The 20,838-nt window shown below is 46.7% G+C and overlaps 1 protein-coding gene across 2 annotated transcripts in view; it reads left to right on the top strand.

The window, feature by feature from the left end:
• The window catches only part of Grik4 (glutamate ionotropic receptor kainate type subunit 4), a 301,102-nt gene extending 284,196 nt beyond the window's left edge, over positions 1 to 16,906 (top strand). The window contains exons 19-20 of one of the 2 annotated variants that reach the window (XM_029482082.1): positions 12,793 to 12,911; positions 16,129 to 16,906. In XM_029482082.1, the coding sequence (XP_029337942.1) occupies positions 12,793 to 12,911; positions 16,129 to 16,485 (476 nt within the window). In that variant the 3' untranslated portion in view covers positions 16,486 to 16,906. The remainder of the gene's footprint in view (positions 1 to 12,792; positions 12,912 to 16,128) is intronic. The other variant, XM_029482083.1, reaches the window with a different exon arrangement.
• The last annotated feature ends 3,932 nt before the right edge of the window (positions 16,907 to 20,838 follow it).

Below are 20,838 nucleotides of genomic sequence, written 5' to 3'. Positions count from 1 at the left end.
GGGCTGCTAGGAACCAGACCTATCCCAGAGTCATTTCTGCTATAGGCACCAGTGTCTCCTTCACACAGAGACCCTAGAGATGCTAGCTATGTTATCTGAATCTACCCCTAAATTCCAATGTCATTGTCACCAGCCTGGCCCATAGCTAAGTGGTATTCTTTTCTATTGCTGTGATAAGAGATCAAATGAAGGTATGGTGTCAGGAGCAAGTAACTAGGGACTCGCAGCCTGAATGGCAAACACCAAGGAGAGAGCAAACTGGAAATGGCCCATGGCTTTGAAACCTCTAGGCCCATCCTCCAGTGACATCCTTTCCCCAGAAAGACCACACTTCCTTAGACTCCCCAGTGAGCATCACCGACTGGAGACCAAGTATACAAATGTTATGGGGGACATTCTCGTTCAAGTCCACACATCTGTCCTTCTCCCTTCCCTCCTATGTGTCTTGACAGTGGCCAGAGTGATTCATGTTTAAGATGCAAATTAGACCACAGCATCCTTCTGCATGAGCCTTTCAGCAACTTCCTATCTCACTCAGAATAAGTTTCAGGTTCCCTGGAGTCTCAAGGCCCAATGTGATCTATCCCCCCCCCAATACTCTCTGGTTTATTTCTGAAACTCCCCAAGCCTCCCTCATTCTGCATCTACCCTGGAGCCAGAGCCCCCAGGCTCCCTCAGAAAGGACTCCTTTCCCTTCTACCCAAACCTTTTACTTTCAAGGCTGTACTACAACTGCACAGTATCTCCTAATTCTTTATTTGCTCACTTTCTACTTTTATTAGAGTGAAGATTTTATAAGGGTGGGTGGGGTTTGTCTTCCCAAGGCCAGCATAGGATATTTTCTCGAAAGAAAGAAAGAGAGGATGGTTGAGTGAATGGATGGTTGGGTGGATGGACATATGGACAGACAGATGGATGGTAAATAAAAGAATGAACACTACATTGGCTTGAATGCAAAGCAGCCACAGATTGTTTGTGCAGTAAGGAGTGCGGAGTGTCCCTGAGCACCCAGGAGAGACAGGTGAGTTCTGATTATGCCTAGCACAGACTCACTGATGCCTGCTAGTTATTTTTTGGATAGCTCATATTCTCAATGTATACTGACTTGGACACTAAATCATCCGGTCACCCTTGCAGTCTACTTGCAGCCTTGCTAAAATATGCAACAGATTTACCTGTGCATGCTCTCCCTTCGAAAGGAGTAGGATGAAGGAGAGCAAGCACTTGCCTTTCTGCTTGGCATGAGTGATTATCCCCACAAGACATTGAGAGCCACTGTGTTTCTAAGTGCTTCTATGTAGGCTTCCATCTGGCAAGGCCAGGTCTTAGGGATATGGCTCTAGGAGGCTGGTTATAAATAATGTAAAAGAAATCCTGCCTACTTAGCCATACACTTCTTGGGATGCTCCCTTCACGAAGGCTCGAGCCACCCATTGGGGTGGCCATGAATGGGCATGGGGCATTGGCAGATCTCATTTGAATCCCAGCTCCACCCATTGCTAGTCGGTAACTGTAGGCATCTGTTACTATTGCTGAGCTTACTTCTGCATTTGTGATGACTATAGAACCCAGCTGGACTATAGACTTGCTGGGAAGGTGAGTCAGAGGTTGGAGAATACTAGGTTCTGTTCATAGGAAGGGCCCAGAGCATCCCAATTTATTGCTATTATTGCTCTGCTCTGGAACGTGGGCCACGTTACTCTGAGAATCCCAGGATGGTCTGTTCTGTTCTATATCTACAGAGGACTCATTTCCAACTGTCAGCCGGCCAGTCATCCAACAACAGGAGATACTGAGGTATAATGAGGTCTGTTGTTCCTGGGGAAAAAAGCAAGTCATACAGCCTTAGCATTAAAGGTCTTGAAGTTTCAGGAAAGATTATCAAAAAGCCTCAGTATTGGCCAGACTACAGGGAGAGACTGGGTTGAGTGTTGAGGGGACAGTTACATTTTATTCGAGGAAGAAAATAATGAGGGAAATACAGAGCAAAATGTCAGGACATGCTTACAGATTGGGTATAACAAAGTAGATTTTTGAAAATGCCCAGATCCTAAGCAGGTAAGGACAGTGTGAAGAGGGCATGGCATCACATCACACTGCATCGCATCGCATTGCATTGCATCACATCGCAGACGGATAAGCAGCATAAGGAAGGATAGGGAAGCTAAGAAGGGCAATGCACAGGGGCTGTGTGGAGCAGGTGAAGCCTTGGCTCCACACACGGGCCACTTTGAGGAAGTTGGCTGTAGATGTTGGAGGTTCTAGAGAAGACTGCTCTGGAACTGCAAGAGCCGGTCTTGGATGTGGTGTCAGAAATTATTTGGAGAGCATCTCTGATCCCAAAAGACAGCTATTGCCTTAGGAGATGCACTGTCTGAACAATTCAAACTCATGGTGGATGTGATGCTGTTGAAGGGTCAGACTCTGTGTTTGCTAGAGAAGTATTTGGAAATGCAAACATTTTCTTGTTGTGGGCTGAAGGAAAATGATAATGTTGATGATGTAAGTTAACAAAACACTCAAAGCTACCAGGTTCGGCAAAAAAAAAATGGATAAAAGGATGGACTTATCAGGGTATGTTGGGTTCTGGCCAGGAGACTGCTCCATGCTGACATCTACCGCTAGTGTCACTCCCAGAATGAGCTGAGGATTGTAAGAGCTACAGAGAGATCTTTTTGTCATTGTTAGAGTTTGGAAAAATTCCAGAATTAGATGACATACCACAAACAGGGTAGCGGCATGGGGACAGAGGGCAGAGAAAGCAAAAGGCCTGAAGTTTCCCAAGTTTCCCAGACAAGAACATTGGAAATCTGGGTGTAATGAGTAGAAGAGGAGATGCCCACCCACTTGCTATGAAACATCATGGTCCCTTCCCACCCTATGGCCAAACGTACATCCAGTGAACGAGGAAAAAAGACATAGAGGAGATGCTGAATTTTACCTGAATTTAAACAAACAAACAAAAAACCTACTGAGAAGTCTGTGTGCTTGGCACTGGAATGAAAATTGAAGTTTGAGGTAGAAGTTTATTCACAGGAAAATTAAAGGTATTCTCGGCAGTTGTTGGCTTTGAAAACCCTTCCGTGTTCCACAGAGGTTTATGGAGACTGATTAGACATCAGAGGTGGAGGTAGAGGGAAGAGGGAGACTGATGGGAGTCAGCCTCCCCAACCCCCTCCCCCCCCTTCGCCCCCCCCCTCCGGAGAATGATAAAACGGCATGGTCGGGAGGCCTCGTTGTGGTGTTCATGGAGACCAAGTGTTCTCTGGCATAGAGGGAAGAACAGACAGAAGAAAAGGAAGCCATCAGTGGAGTGACCCTGCCCAGGTCGCTGAGCCTCAGGAGACATCTGGGTCTTCCCAACCTGCCAGCACTAACTTGCCTTTGGAACCCAAGAGCAAGCACTGTTCTAAGAGCCAAGGTGAGGGAGCAGGGCCGTCTGGAGGACGCTGCACACATTTCCATGAAAACCACAATGTCAGCTGCCTGCCCAGCCATAGCAACCGAGGCCATCTTCATACAGCGACCCCTCTTCTGCCATGGCTGAAATCCAGACAAATTGTTCAAAGATGCTCGAGCCTCCTTGGCCAAGCAAAATTCCCTCATGACTTCTTACAGGCCATCTTGGAAGTCCTGGCCCAAGCGCTGTGTTTTTTTCTCTGGCTAATTACCCATTGTATTTATCTTTGCCTCTAACTCAGACTTGGAGGAGCAGCAGGACATAAAAGATCTCCTTGAAGTCTTTAAATGGCCACCAAGAGGTGAGCCATGGAAGCTTTTCCCCTTGTGTCTGAGATAGCAGGGGTTTTAATTTGCGTTCCCCAGCAGCTCTTGGGTCATCTTTCCTTTTATAGTTTGCACCAGTTGGCTTTCATGTGTGCCTAAAGAAACGAGGGGACTGTGGAACAGCAGAGAGATGGAGGTGACAGGAAGTGGGAGGGGGGCCTTTTTTTCCCCAGAGACCTCTGAAACTGCCAGCAACTGCCAGCACTTTGGTCTCAATTAAAATGTACCAGACAACACGCGGGAGCCTAATGTAATCCGTTTCTGCTTTGTTATCCTATTAAAATGCACAAAATTTCAAAGAAAGGGAACTGATGCTTACCCTACTTTTAATCGAGCATTACAGCTCAGACACCAAGGCCGAGAAGAATCGGAACACCGAGGTAATGCCTCCTATCTCAAGCCTCCTTAACGGGGCCTTATTTGGATCTTGTAAACGGAACAACATTTCCCTCTTCTTGTCATAACCTCTTTTGTCTGTCCCTTCCTGAAGCTTGGCGATCAGCTACCTTCCTGCAAACACTGAGACATAAGATAGCAGATCCTGTGGAAGAGTGGAAATAACAAAAAAGGCCAGGTTGCACTCCAAGCTGTTTTCATTTTGCTTGGGTTTTCTCTCTCTCTCTGTGTCTCTGTCTCTGTCTCTGTCTCTCTGTCTCTCTGTCTCTGTCTCTGTCTCTGTCTCTGTCTCTCTCTCTCTCTCTCTCTCCCTGTCTCTGTCTCTGTCTCTGTCTCTCTCTCTGTCTCTGTCTCTCTCTCTCTCTCTCTCTGCCTCTCTCTCTCTAATGTATTTTATTTGTTTATTTTCTCACCATGCTCCTATAAAAGGAAATCTTGCTAGCCATTCTCAGATGCCAGCATCCCATGCAAAGGGATTGGATTACCAAAGGCTTCGCAGAACAATCACCAGACAAAAGGTGGTGGGTGAACCCCAAGGAAATTGAATACCTTTATCTTGAAAAACATGAGCTCATAATCAAGGCTTCAAAGGAAGACAAATACTCCATCAGGCTATGAAAATCGGGGTCCCCTTTCAAGAATGGCACAGAGGCAGTGCTGTTGACTTTTGGAACCTTTGGATAACAGGAAGTTTGCTGTCTGGCACAGTGGGAATGAAAGCTTGAGACATCTTAGGGAGAGTGGGGGTGGGGAGGGGGAATGAAGGACTCTGGGGACGCATCCCTCTCTTTCTTTTCTCAGAAAGCCCAGCAGGCTCTCCTCTTTCTCTGGTTTCTTTGGAAAGCTCTGAAGGTGAGAACCGACTTTGGGAGTTTGATAGAAACCCAGAGAGATACTTCCAGGAAGCACCCCACCCCCACCCGAGTCGAGTCACACTGAACAAGGGGTGGCAGAGAAACTCCAGAGGATTGTCAGAAAACACAACAAGACCAGAAACGGAGATAAGTGGTGACCTGGCCAGTGTGCCATCAAGAAATACAGCCATTCTGAAGACCATACGACCCTCTGTCTGGAAACTGAGCCAAGATAAGCTGACACATCACTGCATCAAGCATCTGACATCATGTTTTGCAAGAGAGTAGGGGTTCCTGAAGTGAGCTTGTAGCTTGTATGTAGAATCCCTCACCCCTGCCACTTTGGCGGTTCTGGGCAATAAAGCCAGTTTTCAGGATGCCAGTTAAGTTCTATGTGCATCTACTATAGTGGAGGGATCACAGAGTGACCGGATTGCAGATTGCGAGTGTGGTGTGAAGGCTGAAGGCTCTGCTTTGAATCTAGATTTGGGTGTGGAACCTTGGGCAATGAATTTTAATTCTGTACTTTTGTTCCCTTGCCAGGAAAATGGAGCCACAACTTGTCAAGGGCAACTACAAGATTAAAGTTAAAATAGTTTTCAAGGGCAGAGTTAAAATCTTTAGCATGAAACCTTGCTCATAGTAAACACTCCTAAAGGGAGCCTTCATATTTTTAGAGCACACAACGTTGCCATCAGATTTATTTAGAAGTTGCCCATTAGCGATGAAAAGTTGGACAGTCCAAGTTCTCTGTCTTTTTAATGTTTTTATGTAGCAGGAACAGTGGGTCTCTTTTCTAGCCTGTCTAATAATTGGAGGAGATTTGGAAAGTGGGATGTTTGAGCTTGTATTATGGGCCGTGATGAAGTGTGCCTCTCCCGTAATTGCAAGCTTTCTCTAGTGCGTCTTCCAAGTTTGTATCCTTCTTCCTGATTTTCCTCCACCTGTCTTTTCTAGAATCTGCCGGTTCTAAGTGAAAGATGTCACAGTGAGGGCAAGCAGAAATGGCAAGCTTTCTCCTTCATACTGCCATGCAATGCAAATTGTTACTGGGAAGGTCGTGTAGGTCACTCTATACACTCTAAAGGAGGAGCTGCTGTTTACAGCAAAGAGTCCCATGGAGATGGCCCTGTCTGATATGTCCACATGGCTATGGTGGGATGCGACTCTAAAATGATAGAAAGCCTCATGGTTCCAAGAATCTATGTTTGCATGAGATACTTTTGGAAAGTCTGACACTGCTCACAGCTTAGCACCTAGTACAGCGCCCAGATCAGGGAAAATGTACCACAAAGATGTGTTCATCAGCATCAAAGAGAACATATGATGTCACGTGTAGAGATCATGACTCTTGTCTGTCCTTTATATCTGTGTGGTGTAGCTGCCCCATACCCACGTACAAACCATTGTTCCAAAAGAGAACAGCATACATTGTGTCTTAGGTACAGATAGATACACTGTTACTTGGAATTCAGTTAAAGGTTGGGAGCTACGTCTACTGGAATCTCAGAAATGATTCTTAGCTAGGCTGAAAGGAGGGAGGGGCAGGTGTGTGATTTGAGTCTCTTCACTGAGGTATCTCCTGATGACGTCTGTTCCCCAATCACATTCCAGAGACAAAGAAAATAATGCATTTCATTTGGGAGCTAGTATTTGTATTTGTGGGCAATCTGTGAGTGACACCAGAGCTAGTATTTCACCAACCGGGGATTTGCGAGGAGACTCTGAATCTATTTGAGCTAATGTGTGCTGATTGCTGAAGCACAGCTGAGGCTCCGGCTCCGGGTGTCAGGAGGAAACCCCAGTTTTAAAGCCATCTGTCTAGGTGGCTTATGCACTGTCCTGTGTACTGGAGGGGGCAGAAATAGTGACTCGATGATTTCCTAGTCCCTCTTGCAGGTGCTAAGGCATCTGGAAGGGCGGCCAGGATCTTGCAGGCTGGAGCAAACCCCTCCCCAGCCCCAGCTGATGAATGGCTGTGTGCTGTAGAAGGCATTAGACTTCTAGGGGGATGACTGATGACAGTGTTAAGCAGAATGGCCCAGCTCTCTGAATGTGCCCCTCCCCCCTCCATCTGTTTCTCAGCTCTCACTCTGCCAGCAATCTATTCTTGCTTCTACTTTCCAATAACTTCCTAAAGGCATGGCTGGTATACAAACTTCGCTCTGAAGAAGAGGAAGAAGAGGCCACTCAGCCAGGAGTTAGCACGCTGGAGCCCACACCCATGATTAACAGGTTGGCCGTGAAAGTCGAGAATCTAGGAAAGAAAGACTGGGCCATTTGGTGACTCTTGGCCTCTACCAGCATCTCATTAAAGCCTCAGCTCCTTCTGAAAACATGTCTAGATCAAAGCAGAGTTACAAAGCTCTGGTCTTAGTGCACAGCACATAGTCCCTTCTTCCCCGCCCCAACTCATCTAACATGGGGACCTATCTCATGGATTTAGCCATGTGAGTGTTCTGCTGCCTTCAGAAGGTCTGGAACATCTGGCTGGAGCCCTCACTGAGAGTCACCATGGTTTACAGTTACCACAGACACATTTAATGAGGTCACAATGAGGACCCAGAGTTTTGTGTACTGTAGGCCTCTACATCTCAGCTGTCTATCTCTTTCCTTCTTTTTGGGGGGGAGGAGTGGGGCAGGCAGGGTTTCTCTGTGTAGCCCTGGCTATCCTGGAACTCACTCTGTAGACCAGGCTGGCCTTGAACTCAGAAATCCACCTGCCTCTGCCTCCCGAGTGCTGGGATCAAAGGTGTGCAGCACCACTGCCTGGCTATCTCTTTCCTTCTGATCTTTTATTTTTCTTCATTTTGTGTGTGGGTATATGTGGTGTGTGTGTGTGTGTGTGTGTGTGTGTGTGTGTGTGTGTGTGTGTATGTGTGTATGTATGTATGTGTGCGTGTGTGTGTGTTGATGTGTTCTCAGGAGTACAGGTACATGAGTGCCTGCATGTTTGTGTATGTGGAGTCCCTAAGACTGGTCTAGAATCTTCCTTGATCATTTCATACCTTTTCTTCTTAAGGTTCTAGCTCTCAATCAAACCCAAAGCTTACTGACCCTGCTAGTGTGGCTAGGCAGCTTGTTCTTTCCAAGGCTGGAATTATGGGCAAGCAATCACATTCATTGGGCAATGATGCAGAATTCTTGGTATCTGGACTCAGGCCTTCCTGCAGCCTCCTCTCCAGTCCATTCTGCCCCCCCCCCCAAGGCCTGGTTCTTCCCAATGAATTTAGTCTAATGAGAAATCTAGATTCATAAATGTAACTACCATGATTGTTGTGTACACACAATTAGAATGATGCACAGTGTGTTATTAGTGAGGTGCAAAGACAGAAGAGCTGACAGAGTTGTGTATGATCAGGTAAGCCACCAAGATAAGGTGGCCCCACGTTCAGTGATAATAGATGATGTTAGCCAGGATGTGTGTGTGTGTGTGTGTGTGTGTGTGTGTGTGTGTGTGTGAGAGAGAGAGAGAGAGAGAGAGAGAGAGAGAGAGAGAGAGAGAAAAGAAATGCTGGACTAGTTATTTTTTGCGCTATCTATTAGCAGATAACCTGACAGACGCATCTGTGGGGAGGAGGAATTTAATTTGATTTTCAGTTTCCAAGAAATTTCAGCTCCCTGAGGAGGGAAGGCAAAGGTACGGTTCTGTCCACTGAAGCTCTCAAGCAGCGATTCTCAGCCTTCCTGATGCTGTAACCCTCTAAGACAGTTCCTCATGCTGTGGTGACCCCCCCCCACCATGAAATCATTTTCATATCAACTTTAGAACTGTAATTTTGCTTCTGTTATGAGTTGTAATGTCAATATTTTTGGAGATAGAGGTTTGTAAATGGGGTCATGGTCACAGGTTCAGAACTGTTGCTTTAAGCTATTTGAAGAGGCCCACATTCACATGGCAGCCAACCAGAAAGCATCAAGAGGCCAGTCCGAGTCAGAGGGGGCCTAGCCTGCTAGTGACCCATGTCTGCTAGCTGAGCTCCACATCCCAAAGGTTCCACAACCTTTTGCAAATGATGCCACCAGCTGGAAACCATGTGTTCAAATGCATGAGCCTTAGGTAATATTTCAGACCCAAAGCCACAGAAGTGCCTGAAAGGATTCAAAGTGCACAGACAGAAGCACCAGGGCATGCTGGGAAATGCAAGCAATTCTGTGTCGCTAGCAGTGATGTCACAGGATTTACGCTTTGAAAAGATCAGTTTGATGGAGGGTGGAGTTGAACAGGAAATGCTACTACATGCAGAGACATCATTTTGAAGTCGATGCAGTAGTCCAGGCAAGGGTTGGGGAAGACCTGAAGCAGGAAGGAGATGGGATGGGTAGAGAGAAGAAGATCAAGATAAAGCCAAAAGGACTTGATAGTAACCAATGCTTGAGAGGCAAGAGACCAAGAGCAAGCCTGGGTGACTGGTGAGGTTCAAAGAGGGCATCAAGCAGCGGTTTTATAAAGAGCCAAGAAGGGGAGTGGATTGATAGGGTCCAGTGCTAAGGTGATTGACAGGGTCCAGTGTTAAGGAGATTGACAGCATCCAGTGCTAAGGTGATTGACAGCATCCAGTGCTAAGAGAGGCTGTGTAAGATCAAGGCTGGGAAATGTCCCTGAGCCGGAAAACAAAACGTGGGCAGTGCTATCAGAGGAACAAGCCACTGTCACATGCAAGGGCAGCAGGTGATGCCAGAGTGTGAGAGCTAACTAGCATTCACAGAAGTAAATCCAGATTAGTAAATTCATTTTCTCCTTCAGGGCCTAAAAGCTTCTCAGGTGTTCAAAATTATGGTTAAGGTCTGAAAAGAAAACTATCAGCTTCCCAATGCACAAAGAAAACTTGCAAAATTAAATTAAGACATGTTTAATTAAATATCTCCAAAATGGAACATTGTTCCAACTTCATTAATTTTTAAATTTAATATTCATAAAACTGCATCTCATTTAGATGCAATTTTGGGGTTAGATTTTTCTCATTTTACAAACATTCCCTTCTATGCAGCGAGGGCTGAGAAATCACAGTCAATTGTCAATTAACTATTTCTTTCTGCTCTGTAAAACCAGAAGCGAAGAAATTTTAGGTGCATTTGGTTGTAAAATGTTGGGTGCATTTTCTTCCACCTGCCTTGATGTGGGATGGAGTTCCCAAATGTATGTGTTCAGAGTGTCTTAAAATGGTGCTAATGTTGACAGCTGTGTTTGAAGGTTCACAAAGATAGAGAAGAGAGAGGAAGGGCATTGGGTGGGCAGAATTGGAGTAGTCAAGGGTCTGAGAAGGGAAAGACATGACCTGGAGAGAGCCAGTGAAGAGAGGAAGATGGAGGAGGTTCAGGAGGAAACTGCTGGGGAGATAGGGAATGTAGGCAGGGCACAGGTGACAGACAGGTCCAGAGAGGAGAAGCGCACCCTTCCAGAAGCAGGAGGGAAGAGCTCTTCTGGGAAGCCCTAGTCTTCTTCTCCATCTCATATAGATCTATCTTCAAGTGCTGGGGTTATCTTAGAGGGTCCCAACATGACCCAAGGACTCCCTTCACCTGGGCAGGTGGCCATCCTCACCATCACCAACGTCACTTCTCTTGGCTGGGCTGGCTGGAGTGCTTTGAGAAGTCATGGGCTATAACAGTCCCCCCCCCCCACCGTCTCACCACTCCTTACCCATGGGCTGGAGCATCCACCTTCAGACCACAGCCAGACCCTTGGGCATACTCTTTCTTTCTTAAGAGACCCCTTATGTCTCATCCCCCAATCCATATGAATTCTGATATTCCTATATTCAAATGTCTTCTGTCCCCAGTGGCCCAGGTGAGACAGGCTGGTATTTAAATTAATCGAAGCCAGTTTCCTCCCCCATTTTTAAGACCCCTGCCATGGATTAATAATTGGGATGGAGGCCCCTGCATCAATTGGTGCAGAGTTGGAAGAGCTGACCCATGAATCTGCAGACTGGAGTGCATGATCTGATAAAATTATAGCTTGTGTGAAGCCTCAGGACCACTGAAAGCAGACCATCATCTGGGCAGAGAATGCAGTATACTGTATTGCTTGAAGAAAGAAAAGAACTGACATCCTTCGGGTTCTTTATAATGAGAAACCCAAGGTGTCTTGAAATGGCCAGGTAGCATCCAATTCCTGTTCCTTTCTGTGGAGCATCTTGTGTGGTGCAAAACTGGCTCTTCCCAGCTATAGCATAGCCCAGTGCCCCATGACAACTTAACAGAGATCAGACATGAAATAATTCTAAAGAGAATAGGACTTCAGCCTTCCTGCCACCAGTTTCTTAGGTAGAAGAGGCTTTTGATCTCTTGTTGTAGTCTCCATTCAATCAATGTGTTTTGGGTGCTTCTCTAAGTTTGGTTTCTCCACAAATCAAAGAAAGCATCAAATTGGCTAAACTCACCAAGCTGCAAATGAAAAAGCCCATAATCATTCTATAAATCCATATCAAGATATCTTTAGATTATTAAAATTAGTTATGACCCAATTTTAAAGAACTTAAAAATGCATAAATGCTTCTTGTCTTAGTTAGGGTTTCATTGCTGTGAGCAGACACCATGACCAAAGCAACCCTTATAAAGGAAAACATTTCATTGGGGCTGGCTTACAGTTTCAGAGGTTCAGTCCATTATCATCATGGTGAGAAGCATAGCTGTGTGCAGGCAGACTTAGTGCTGGAGGAGCCAAGAACTCTACACCTTGATCCAAAGGCAGCCAGGAGAAGACTGTCTTCCTTGCTAGGTGGATCTTGGGCATTCGGAAACCTCAAAGCCTGCCTACACAGTGACACACTTCCTCCAGTCAGGCCATACCTAGTCCAACCTCCTAATAGTGACATTTACCGTGGGCCAAGCACATTCAAACTACCACACTCCCCAAAATAACAATTTGAAACTAGTTGTAGGCCTGCCTAGCTAGGGAGAAAAATCACCTGAAAAGCTTATTTCAAACAGAGTTCTGGAGCCGGTGAGATGACTCCATAGGGTGCCTACTGCCAAACATGATGAGCTGCATTTGATTCCCAGAGCCTACGTGGTAGAGGGAGGGGGGCCTTCTGCTGACAGTTATCTTCTGACCTCCATATGTGTGGGACCTATGTGTGAGTGCATGAGTGCACACACTGACACGCAAAGAAATAGATGTAAGAAATGATAACATTTTAGTAAGTTTAGTAAGCTTGTAAGTTTGATAACATTTTAGTCCTGTCTCCCGAGTGTCCAGGTCTAGAATTATTTCAGGGTTTGGAGATTTGAGATTTTGGAATAGTGACTGGCTGGGCATCCCCTGACCTGGAAATCTTTCTAAACTTCTCTGAAATCTAAACTTATTTAAGCAGATGCCGGAAAGCTTCAGACTTTAGAGATCTGGAGTAAGGTGACCAACCTATAATATGCTAGCGCTGGTGAATGTGATTCTTTTTATCTCCTTAGATCCCAAAACACACTGTGAGGATCACCTAGAAGCTTTAGAGTTTAAGGTATCCTGGTGCCAAGTTAGATTGGGCCTGCACCTGTCCCTTAAGACAATCCCCAGCTCCCAGCCCAGTACTGTCTCATGGTTTCTCAAATCCCCTCCATTCGCAGCTAGAGCTCCCTGCCCCGATTTACTGCAACCATTGTGCTTCTCTTTCAAAGGATGAATGAAATCCCTTCCAGGAATGAGTCTGGGTGACCATCTCCAAGACTCCCTCTGGCTGTTTAGGCAACCTTGAATTGCTGCAGTGTGTCTTCCCCTCCCTCAAAGTAATGGCTACTTCTCGTCACTCTCTTCCAGGCCTGGGGATGGAGAATATTGGTGGAATCTTTGTGGTTCTTATTTGTGGCTTAATAGTGGCCATTTTTATGGCTATGCTGGAGTTTTTGTGGACTCTCAGACACTCAGAAGCATCAGAGGTAAGCTTCCCAAGACTCCCAGTGGCACACGGGCCACAGCAGTGTGCAACACCTGGGTTCTACAAGCATTTCAGACAGGACCCGTGGAATGCTACCACAAGATACACAGAATGGTACAGTGGGAAGTATTTTAGTCCCCAGAGTAAATGATATGAGTACACACTGTTGCATCTTGATTGTGTAACCACAGAAAGGGCTCCGGATTCTCCTTGGACGCAGTCATCGAGTTAATATTGAGAAAAGATGTCTTATGAACAATAGACTTTAGTACAGTATTGTGGGTTGTGTATGTGAAAGTACCAGGTTTCTCATGTAAAGTATGATCTCAGACCTTCCATTTTGACTGTGTTTTTACCGTGCGTGCAAAAATCCTCAGAGATATCCCAACTTGAGGAAACTGGAGGTTCATTTTCTATCTTAGAGATTTTTAATAAATTTAATTCTCTAGATGAGGCTTAGAGGATAGGTTAATATCTACTTCGCATCTGTGGAAACTGTGAGAAGAATCAATGCTTTCTTCCATTGTTCCTCCCTCCCTCCCTCTCTCCCTCCCTTCCTCCTTCCCTCCCTCCCTCCCTAGAGAAGATGCACAAATCCTTGTGTGTTAATGTGTGCATTGTGAGAATTCTTTTAAAAACAATGCATTAGCCTATCAGCTCTGCTCTGGATATATATTCCTTAAGCCCCTCTCCTTTAACTTTTGCTGAGGAAATATCTCCCGACTGTACAGACAACACCCTGGAAGCCTATGGGGTGCCACCTCCTAGGATACTTGGACATGACTTCACTGCCTGCCAGTCACTTGGCTGTCTGTGCTCAGCTTATTCGTCTGTCCTCTGCTCCTGCATGAAGAGAGCTTGATTTCACTTCCCACTTCCTCCAAGAAATGAAGAGTAGCCAGCCCCTGTCTAAACATCCCCCTCACCTAAAAATATATGCATCAGGCCAGCTGCTGATGCTGCTGTCACTGGGGGTGCAACACTCGTAGCTACAACAGGAACTGATCCTGCCACTCCTCGTCTCTAAGACTGTTGGCCCTCTCTCCAAAATCCACAAGTGTGCCCTGGTTGTGCCTTTTAAAGAGTAGCGGTGTCACCATCACCGTGCTTTACGATGTCCTTCTCCTGAGCTAAGGACATTTGATAGCAGGATTGCTTCTCACTTCCTTGTCCCCCTCTCTGCCCTTGACCCTATTCCAGCCTGGCTTCTCTCTACCCTTGCTATGAAGGGTCTTTACCCCATTGCCTGACCTCTTCAGCAAAGAGCAAACCAAAGGGAACACATCATTCCCAGACTCTCTTGTCCTTTTAAGGAACATGGGTCCCTTCCCTGGTATGTCTGCTTCCAGTTCAAGTCCCCTCTCCCTTTGGCCATTCCTTAAATTCTGTTAATGCTTATGTATTCCATCTGAGACTGATTGGGTGTGTCTTTCACTCCCCATGAGACCTTTCCCATTTCTTCTCCTTCCTTTACTATGGACGAGCAGAAACCAACCATTCAGCCACCCCAGCACCAATGTAACCCTGACCTAAAGTGCTTACATGCCATGCCACAAGGACTCTAGACATGGAGGTACTTGGGTGTAAGAACTGCTTGTTATCCCTGTATTTCCATGGCAAATCACAGTGTTTGACCCACCGTAGATGGTAAATGAATGTTGTTATATTCTTGTCACACGAAACGGATCAAGCAGGTGGCAAGGGGGTTGTTGCCATAGTAATTATTAGAAGCGCAGGGGTTTAGTGGTTTGCCGAGAGTCTCTGTTAGTGACAGTGATGGGTCTAGAATCAGGGCTGAGAGCTTGTTCGGCCATATTCTATGAGCTGATATCTGCAGCGGCTTCGCATGGCTGTTTCTCCATAGAGCTTAGGCAGGGTCTGGACTTACATTGAAATTCAATGACTCCCAGACTGCTCTGATAGCTAAAATGAAAAGGAGGCTATATTGGCTGTGTGTCTATGGGGCAATATTTGTCCCATAGACAGAACACAAGAAAGAGGCTTCTGCCATCGTGGTCCCGGAGTGCCACTGTGGTCTCAGAGATGAGAACTCTGCCAAGTATGTTTGGGTTTTGGAGTTAGAGGTTTAAGTTCTAATTCTCAATAGAATGCTCGTTAGTGGGTTCTTTACAAAATATATAGTATTTCCCGAGTTCCTACCTATATATCTTCAAGGTGAATATTATAATGTTATTATAATATTAGTAGTAACAACAGTAACACATGTTTATAATTCTTTATCCATTGGTTGCCAGACCCCAAAAGCTAGAATGGCCCAAGCCCTTTGTGAGTTTGATACAAATGCTTTCCTTCACAAAGCCTAATTAATGTGCACCATCTCTGTTGCATTCATTGTGAACACACACAAACATTTCGCTGTAGAAATAGCAACGTGCTCAAATGGAGGGTGTCCTAGCCCCACAGGGTGTTAAACATAATACAGTGCTTGTGCATTGTGATGCCTTTTCTAAAATCTGGAATATTCTGCATTTTGAGACGCAGCTGGAGCCAAGCCTTTCCTATTAGGGGACTGTGGACCTTCAGATGTGCAAGCGTTTATTCCAGTGGTTTCCGGGGTACATCACCGCCAGCCGTTGGCAACTCCATTGAGGACAGTTTTAAAGAAGTCAAGGCTTGTGATGGCTTTGAACTGTCATGTTGGTGGAGATGAAAGAGAGAATAGGGAAGAAAAGGAGGCTGCTTCCTCTCACTGTATTTCTAGAATGTTCCTTTCCAGCTCAAACAACTCAATCGGGCATGGTGGGTAAAAGGCACAAGAATCTTTGGACTAAAGACAAACTGTTCATGAAGATGTTTTCAAATACCAGGCAGACTGATGTTTGAGAGAGTGTTTGTTTTAAGTAAGTTTCAAGATCCAAATTTCCCTGAGGTCAACGGATGAACTTTGCAGTGGTAGAAGAAGCTAAGCAGAGTGGGAGGACGTAGTGTTGGTGGGAATGTGTCAAAATGGCATCCTGTCTTTCCCAAGATGCTGCTATTGCTCTTTGAAGGTGACCAGAGATAGGGCATCATCTGGCAGAGCTGTTACATGAAGGCTGTTGGGGGTGCTTTTGAGCCTTAAGCAGGAGAGGGGAGAAGTCATTTAATCTCCTCACAGAAGATGAGAGAGATCCTCCCAATACCCATGCCTATAGACTCAAGGAAAATCAGGAGACTGGTTCTGAGTGGCTATCTGTGACCTGCGCTGTCTCCCCCAGGTGTCTGTGTGTCAGGAGATGGTGACAGAACTGCGCAACATCATCCTGTGCCAGGACAATATCCATCCCAGGCGGCGGCGCTCTGGAGGCCTGCCACCCCAGCCCCCGGTCCTGGAGGAGCGCCGACCCAGAGGCACAGCGACGCTCAGCAATGGCAAGCTATGTGGCGCCGGGGAGCCAGACCAGCTGGCGCAGAGACTGGCACAGGAGGCCGCCCTAGTAGCTCGAGGCTGCACGCACATCCGCGTGTGCCCAGAGTGCCGCCGCTTCCAGGGCCTGCGGGCGCGACCGTCGCCAGCGCGCAGCGAGGAGAGCCTGGAGTGGGACAAGACCACCAACAGCAGCGAGCCGGAGTAGTGGCAGCAGCGAAGGGAGGACCGTGGAGCCAGGCGGGGAGGCGGGAGGGCTAACGTTACTAGTTCCTTCTCTCCGGATTCAAGATTCAGTGACTTTACAAAGCGATCTGAGCCTGCTGCCCCAGCAGGAGGCGGATCCCCCGCCCTGTGGCAGAGCGGCCTATCCGAGATGAGACACTGCACCCACGTGGCAGAGACGCTGTCCCTCGTGGGCACAAGGACCCATCTCCTCCCAGAGAGCCTTTCCCTCACACTCAAATAAGTGGATTCTGGGTAGTGGGGCCCTGCCGAGAGAGCAGTCCAAGAACTGATGGCGTCATCCGTTGAATTCCCCCTAGGAAGGGGCCATTGTACCCTGGGTCTAGTTCTTACAGGAAAAAAAAAATTAAACTCAACAGGGAAGTTTTCTTTTCTGAATTTGTATATTTTTGTTGATGTCCTTTTCTTTCCTCTCATTTTTTTTCTTTTTTTTTTCTTTCCTGTCTCTTCTGGGTTCTGTTCTAAGGCTCGCTTGTCTTGTGCTTGGGGATGGAAGTCTGATCTCTCTCTCTCTCTCTCTCTCTCTCTCTCTCTCTCTCTCTCTCTCTCTTAGGTTTTGGAGTTGCAGGTGCACTGGGTTTCAGGTGCTGACTCTCCCACCCCCTCCTTCCCTCTCCCCCTCCTTTCCTCCCCCCCTCCCAGTGACTGATGTTTGGTGGTCTCCCTCTGCATAGAGAGACTAGGGTGAAAGTCCATCAAACAAACTTTTTAAATGCAACAAACAAGCAAGCCAACCGGAATGTAACCTTCCTGGAGATACTTTGAAATGCCGGGGTCTCTAAGGATTAATCTGGTTTTTCTTTTTCTTTACCCTTTTCATCTCTGAAAACAGAAGGAAGAGAGAATCTTTAAAGCATGCAGAGTATTGTATAAGGAGAAGGAGATGTGTATGCGTGTGTGATTTCCCCACACCTTGGTGGTCCTGACTTCCATTGCAAGGTACTACTCAGAGAAGAGAGAGACAGGGCGCCCAACGGGTATGACAGACTCTTCAACTGGATCTGCTTTTAGCTGAAGTTGGTAGCTGCCTCTGAAGCCCTACCCACAAGGCTCTTATGTATTGGGTCACTTTTTGGTACTAGACATGAAACCTGGATGCAACTGTGTGTGTGCCCACATGTGTGTGTGCATGTGTGTGTGTGTGTGCACACGCTCGCGTGCCTGCATGTGTGTGTGAGTGTGTGTGTGCCTGCATGCGTGTGTGTGTGTGTGTGTGTGTGTATGTGTGTGTGTGTGTGTGTGTGTGTGTATGTGTGTATGCTCCCATACATGTGAGAACCCAAGCACATATGCATGTGTTTATGAAACAGACTGCAAGTAGCCAACAACCTAGTTTCTGGGAAAGAGTGGAGGGTTTTAGCCCACCAGTGGCCGAGGAACTAGGAACCGGAACCGTGAGTTCAGATCTCCGTGTGGTCAGTAGTTTTCCTTGTGTGACTCAGGGTGAACTGTTTGACCTCTCTGCTGCAGCCTGGGAGTCAGCAATACTTTCCTAGGGTATCTTGGACCGGACCGCGAGGCTTGCAAGGTCTGATGGGAATACCCTCTCCATGGGAGGGCCAAGGCTCCCAAGGAGCCACTTGGCCTTTGTTCGGTCTCACCACTTCAGAATTCCATGAAGAGCTGTCATTTTTCGGATGGAAAACAAATTCTATGCAATTTCTGATAGTAACTTAGTAAACTCGGAGACTGGGAGGGGGGAGGGGGAGACAGCTGCCACCAACTCTACCTCCTGCACCTCCACCTTGAGCTGAGCTGATTTCACGTGGCTCCTGTTCTGAATGTACTAAAATAAAGACTTTTTTTTTTTTTTTTTAAGATGGGCTGAATCCCCTGGTGCTGCCTTTTGCGTAAGTTGGCATCCTGTCTGTGCCGGGATAGTTTGTTAGAGCTGCCACCCCGGGGCCAAGTTGTAACCCTAATTCTTCTGGATCCATGTAAGAGATGCCCTGCTGGTCCTAAACTGACCCCTTGCTGGTAACTCTGAAGCCCTTTTTCATTTTTCTCTATAACTGCCCAGTGGCAGCAAATTTTGTGGGACACTTAAGTTTTGTTTTGTTTTGTTTTTTTTCTTTTTGGTTTTTTTGTTTGTTTGTTTGTTTGTTTTTTGCCATTCCTTGTGGAAAAATACAGATTTGGTGGGAAGGACATTTGAAAGCTGACTGCCAGCAGTTGCCCCNCCCNCCGCNCCCCCCCCCCCAGCCCTTTCTCATGCTTCTGACTCCAGGATCCCTCCTGCCAGATCACATCTTGGACAGGAAGGTTTGTTTTTTAAACTCGTTTTTATGAGCAGGATATCTTGATCAATAGAAACTTTTTTTAAATGGATTAGTGAAGTAAATGTTCCCACGCATCATTTGTGATGTCTGTTTCCCATCCCTGCGTGGAGTAAGGAGGAGACTGACAGCACCAGGCAGCTTTCTTTAACTCCCGGGACCGTCTCTGCGCCTTCCTCCAGTTGCTACGTGCGTCCAGTTGCTACGCGCGTGCGTGAATCTGCTACCAGCTGTTTCTGGGCCTTGGTTTGTCTCCACACTTCATTCATGGGTCGTTGGCCTTCTTTCGCATCCTGTGTTTTCTATCTGACTCTGTGTACTATATAAAGCAGTTTTTTTCTTGTCTGTTTACCTTTCTTCGACTGGAATATTTACAATAAAACAAACCCTGAAATGTTAGTGACAGGTGCGAGGTGTTTTGAGTTTGGATGCCCGTGCCCACAGCCCACGTATAAAACTCCAAAAGAGACTAAAGCTAGGAGCCCACTTTCTATCTTACCCTCTGCCTACCCCACCTACCAGCTGCCTCTCCCTCTTCTCCTCTCTGCCCCCCTCCTCCCCCTGTACTTCCCTCTTCACTTCCCACCCCCTCCACCCTTTGTTCAGATCCCAGCAAAGTCTAGGTGGCTTCTTTCAGTTTTCAGGTCTGGGAGCCTGAGCCAATTCCTCCCCTCCACCCATACACCCCTCAAAACGGATATGCATGTTAATGGAGTTCAGGTTTGTAGGGTTTTTTTGTCTTCCTAAATGCACTTTCGCAGAATAGTCATCTACTGATACCCAGGGTAACTCTAGCCTGATATCACCCCAGATTCCACTGGGAGCCCGAAGATTACATCAATTAAAATATAATACTTTGCTTTATTTCTTTTAATTGCTCTACAGGGCCCCAACCGTCACAAGATCTCTACTTCAGAACCCAGGTGGGGTGTAAGTTGAGCATGTAGAGGTTGGAAAATCTTTTGGCTTCCTCTACTCCAATGCTCATGTGAGAATATTCATGCTGGGAACCTGCCAAGTGGCCCTCTTATTGGTTAGGTGAGACCGAAATATCATGCTAACCAGTCCATCTGGGACTGCTCTGTGAAAGTTCATTAGTTTGGGATTCCAAGGAGTTTAATTTTCTTTCAGATTCCAAAGAGGACTTCCCATTGGTATACAGGGCCAGGATGGAGCTATGGGTGCAGCTTGAGAGAGAGAGAGAGAGAGAGAGAGAGAGAGAGAGAGAGAGAGAGAGAGACAGACAGACAGACAGACAGACAGAGAGTGAGAGAGACAGACAGAGAGAGATGCCAGTCCCTACCAGGACCTAACTGAGACCACCCTCAGAGGCAGGCAACTTGGGGGTCCTCTGGTGTGCCTCAAAGATTAATGGTGGCATGCTTCCAAAAGACCTGTCCCATCGAGGAGGAAATTCCAGTGGAGTGGAGGTCGCCTTTCAAGTCTTAGAACCGGGTGGTCAACAACTTTACTAGCATTTAAGAACAAGGGGAGAGATATCCTTGCATTGTTGTTAGAACATGATTAGTCACAGTTCACTGGAGTCTCCAAATCCAAAGAATGGATATGATAACCCAGGCATCACCGTGAGGCAGCCCACAGAATCTGTGTTAGGAGAGGTAAGAAGGAAGTCCTATGAAAGCTGTACAAGAGATAACATCCTCTGACCAGGGATGGCAGGACAGGACCCGTGAAAGGGCATAAGGCAGCTGGGCATCTAATGTGGCTAGAGATTAACTGTGTGCATGCAAATGTTCCCTTGGGTGACACGTTCAAGGGAATCAGTGCACAGGCCCAGTGGCTGAAGTGGTGACACTGCAGAGTGGAGGTTGGACTGTGTGTGGTCCATACTTTATAGAGAGCCATGTTTCTCTTGCTGGAAGACAAGCTAAAGGGTCCCATTATCCTGTGATATTCCTCACACCCAATCTAGCTTTGTCTCTTGGCTATGTCAGAGAAGTCAGAGGGCAACAGAGATGGAAGGATCTTGGGATGAGGTAAAACTTTTCCCCACGGGTTGACAAGTGGTTAGGTAGTTC

The sequence above is a fragment of the Mus caroli genome, chromosome 9 (assembly GCF_900094665.2).
Source record: "Mus caroli chromosome 9, CAROLI_EIJ_v1.1, whole genome shotgun sequence".
Lineage (NCBI taxonomy): Eukaryota > Metazoa > Chordata > Mammalia > Rodentia > Muridae > Mus > Mus caroli.
Note: the sequence above shows the minus strand (reverse complement) of the source record. Positions and strands in the feature narration are given on the sequence as shown.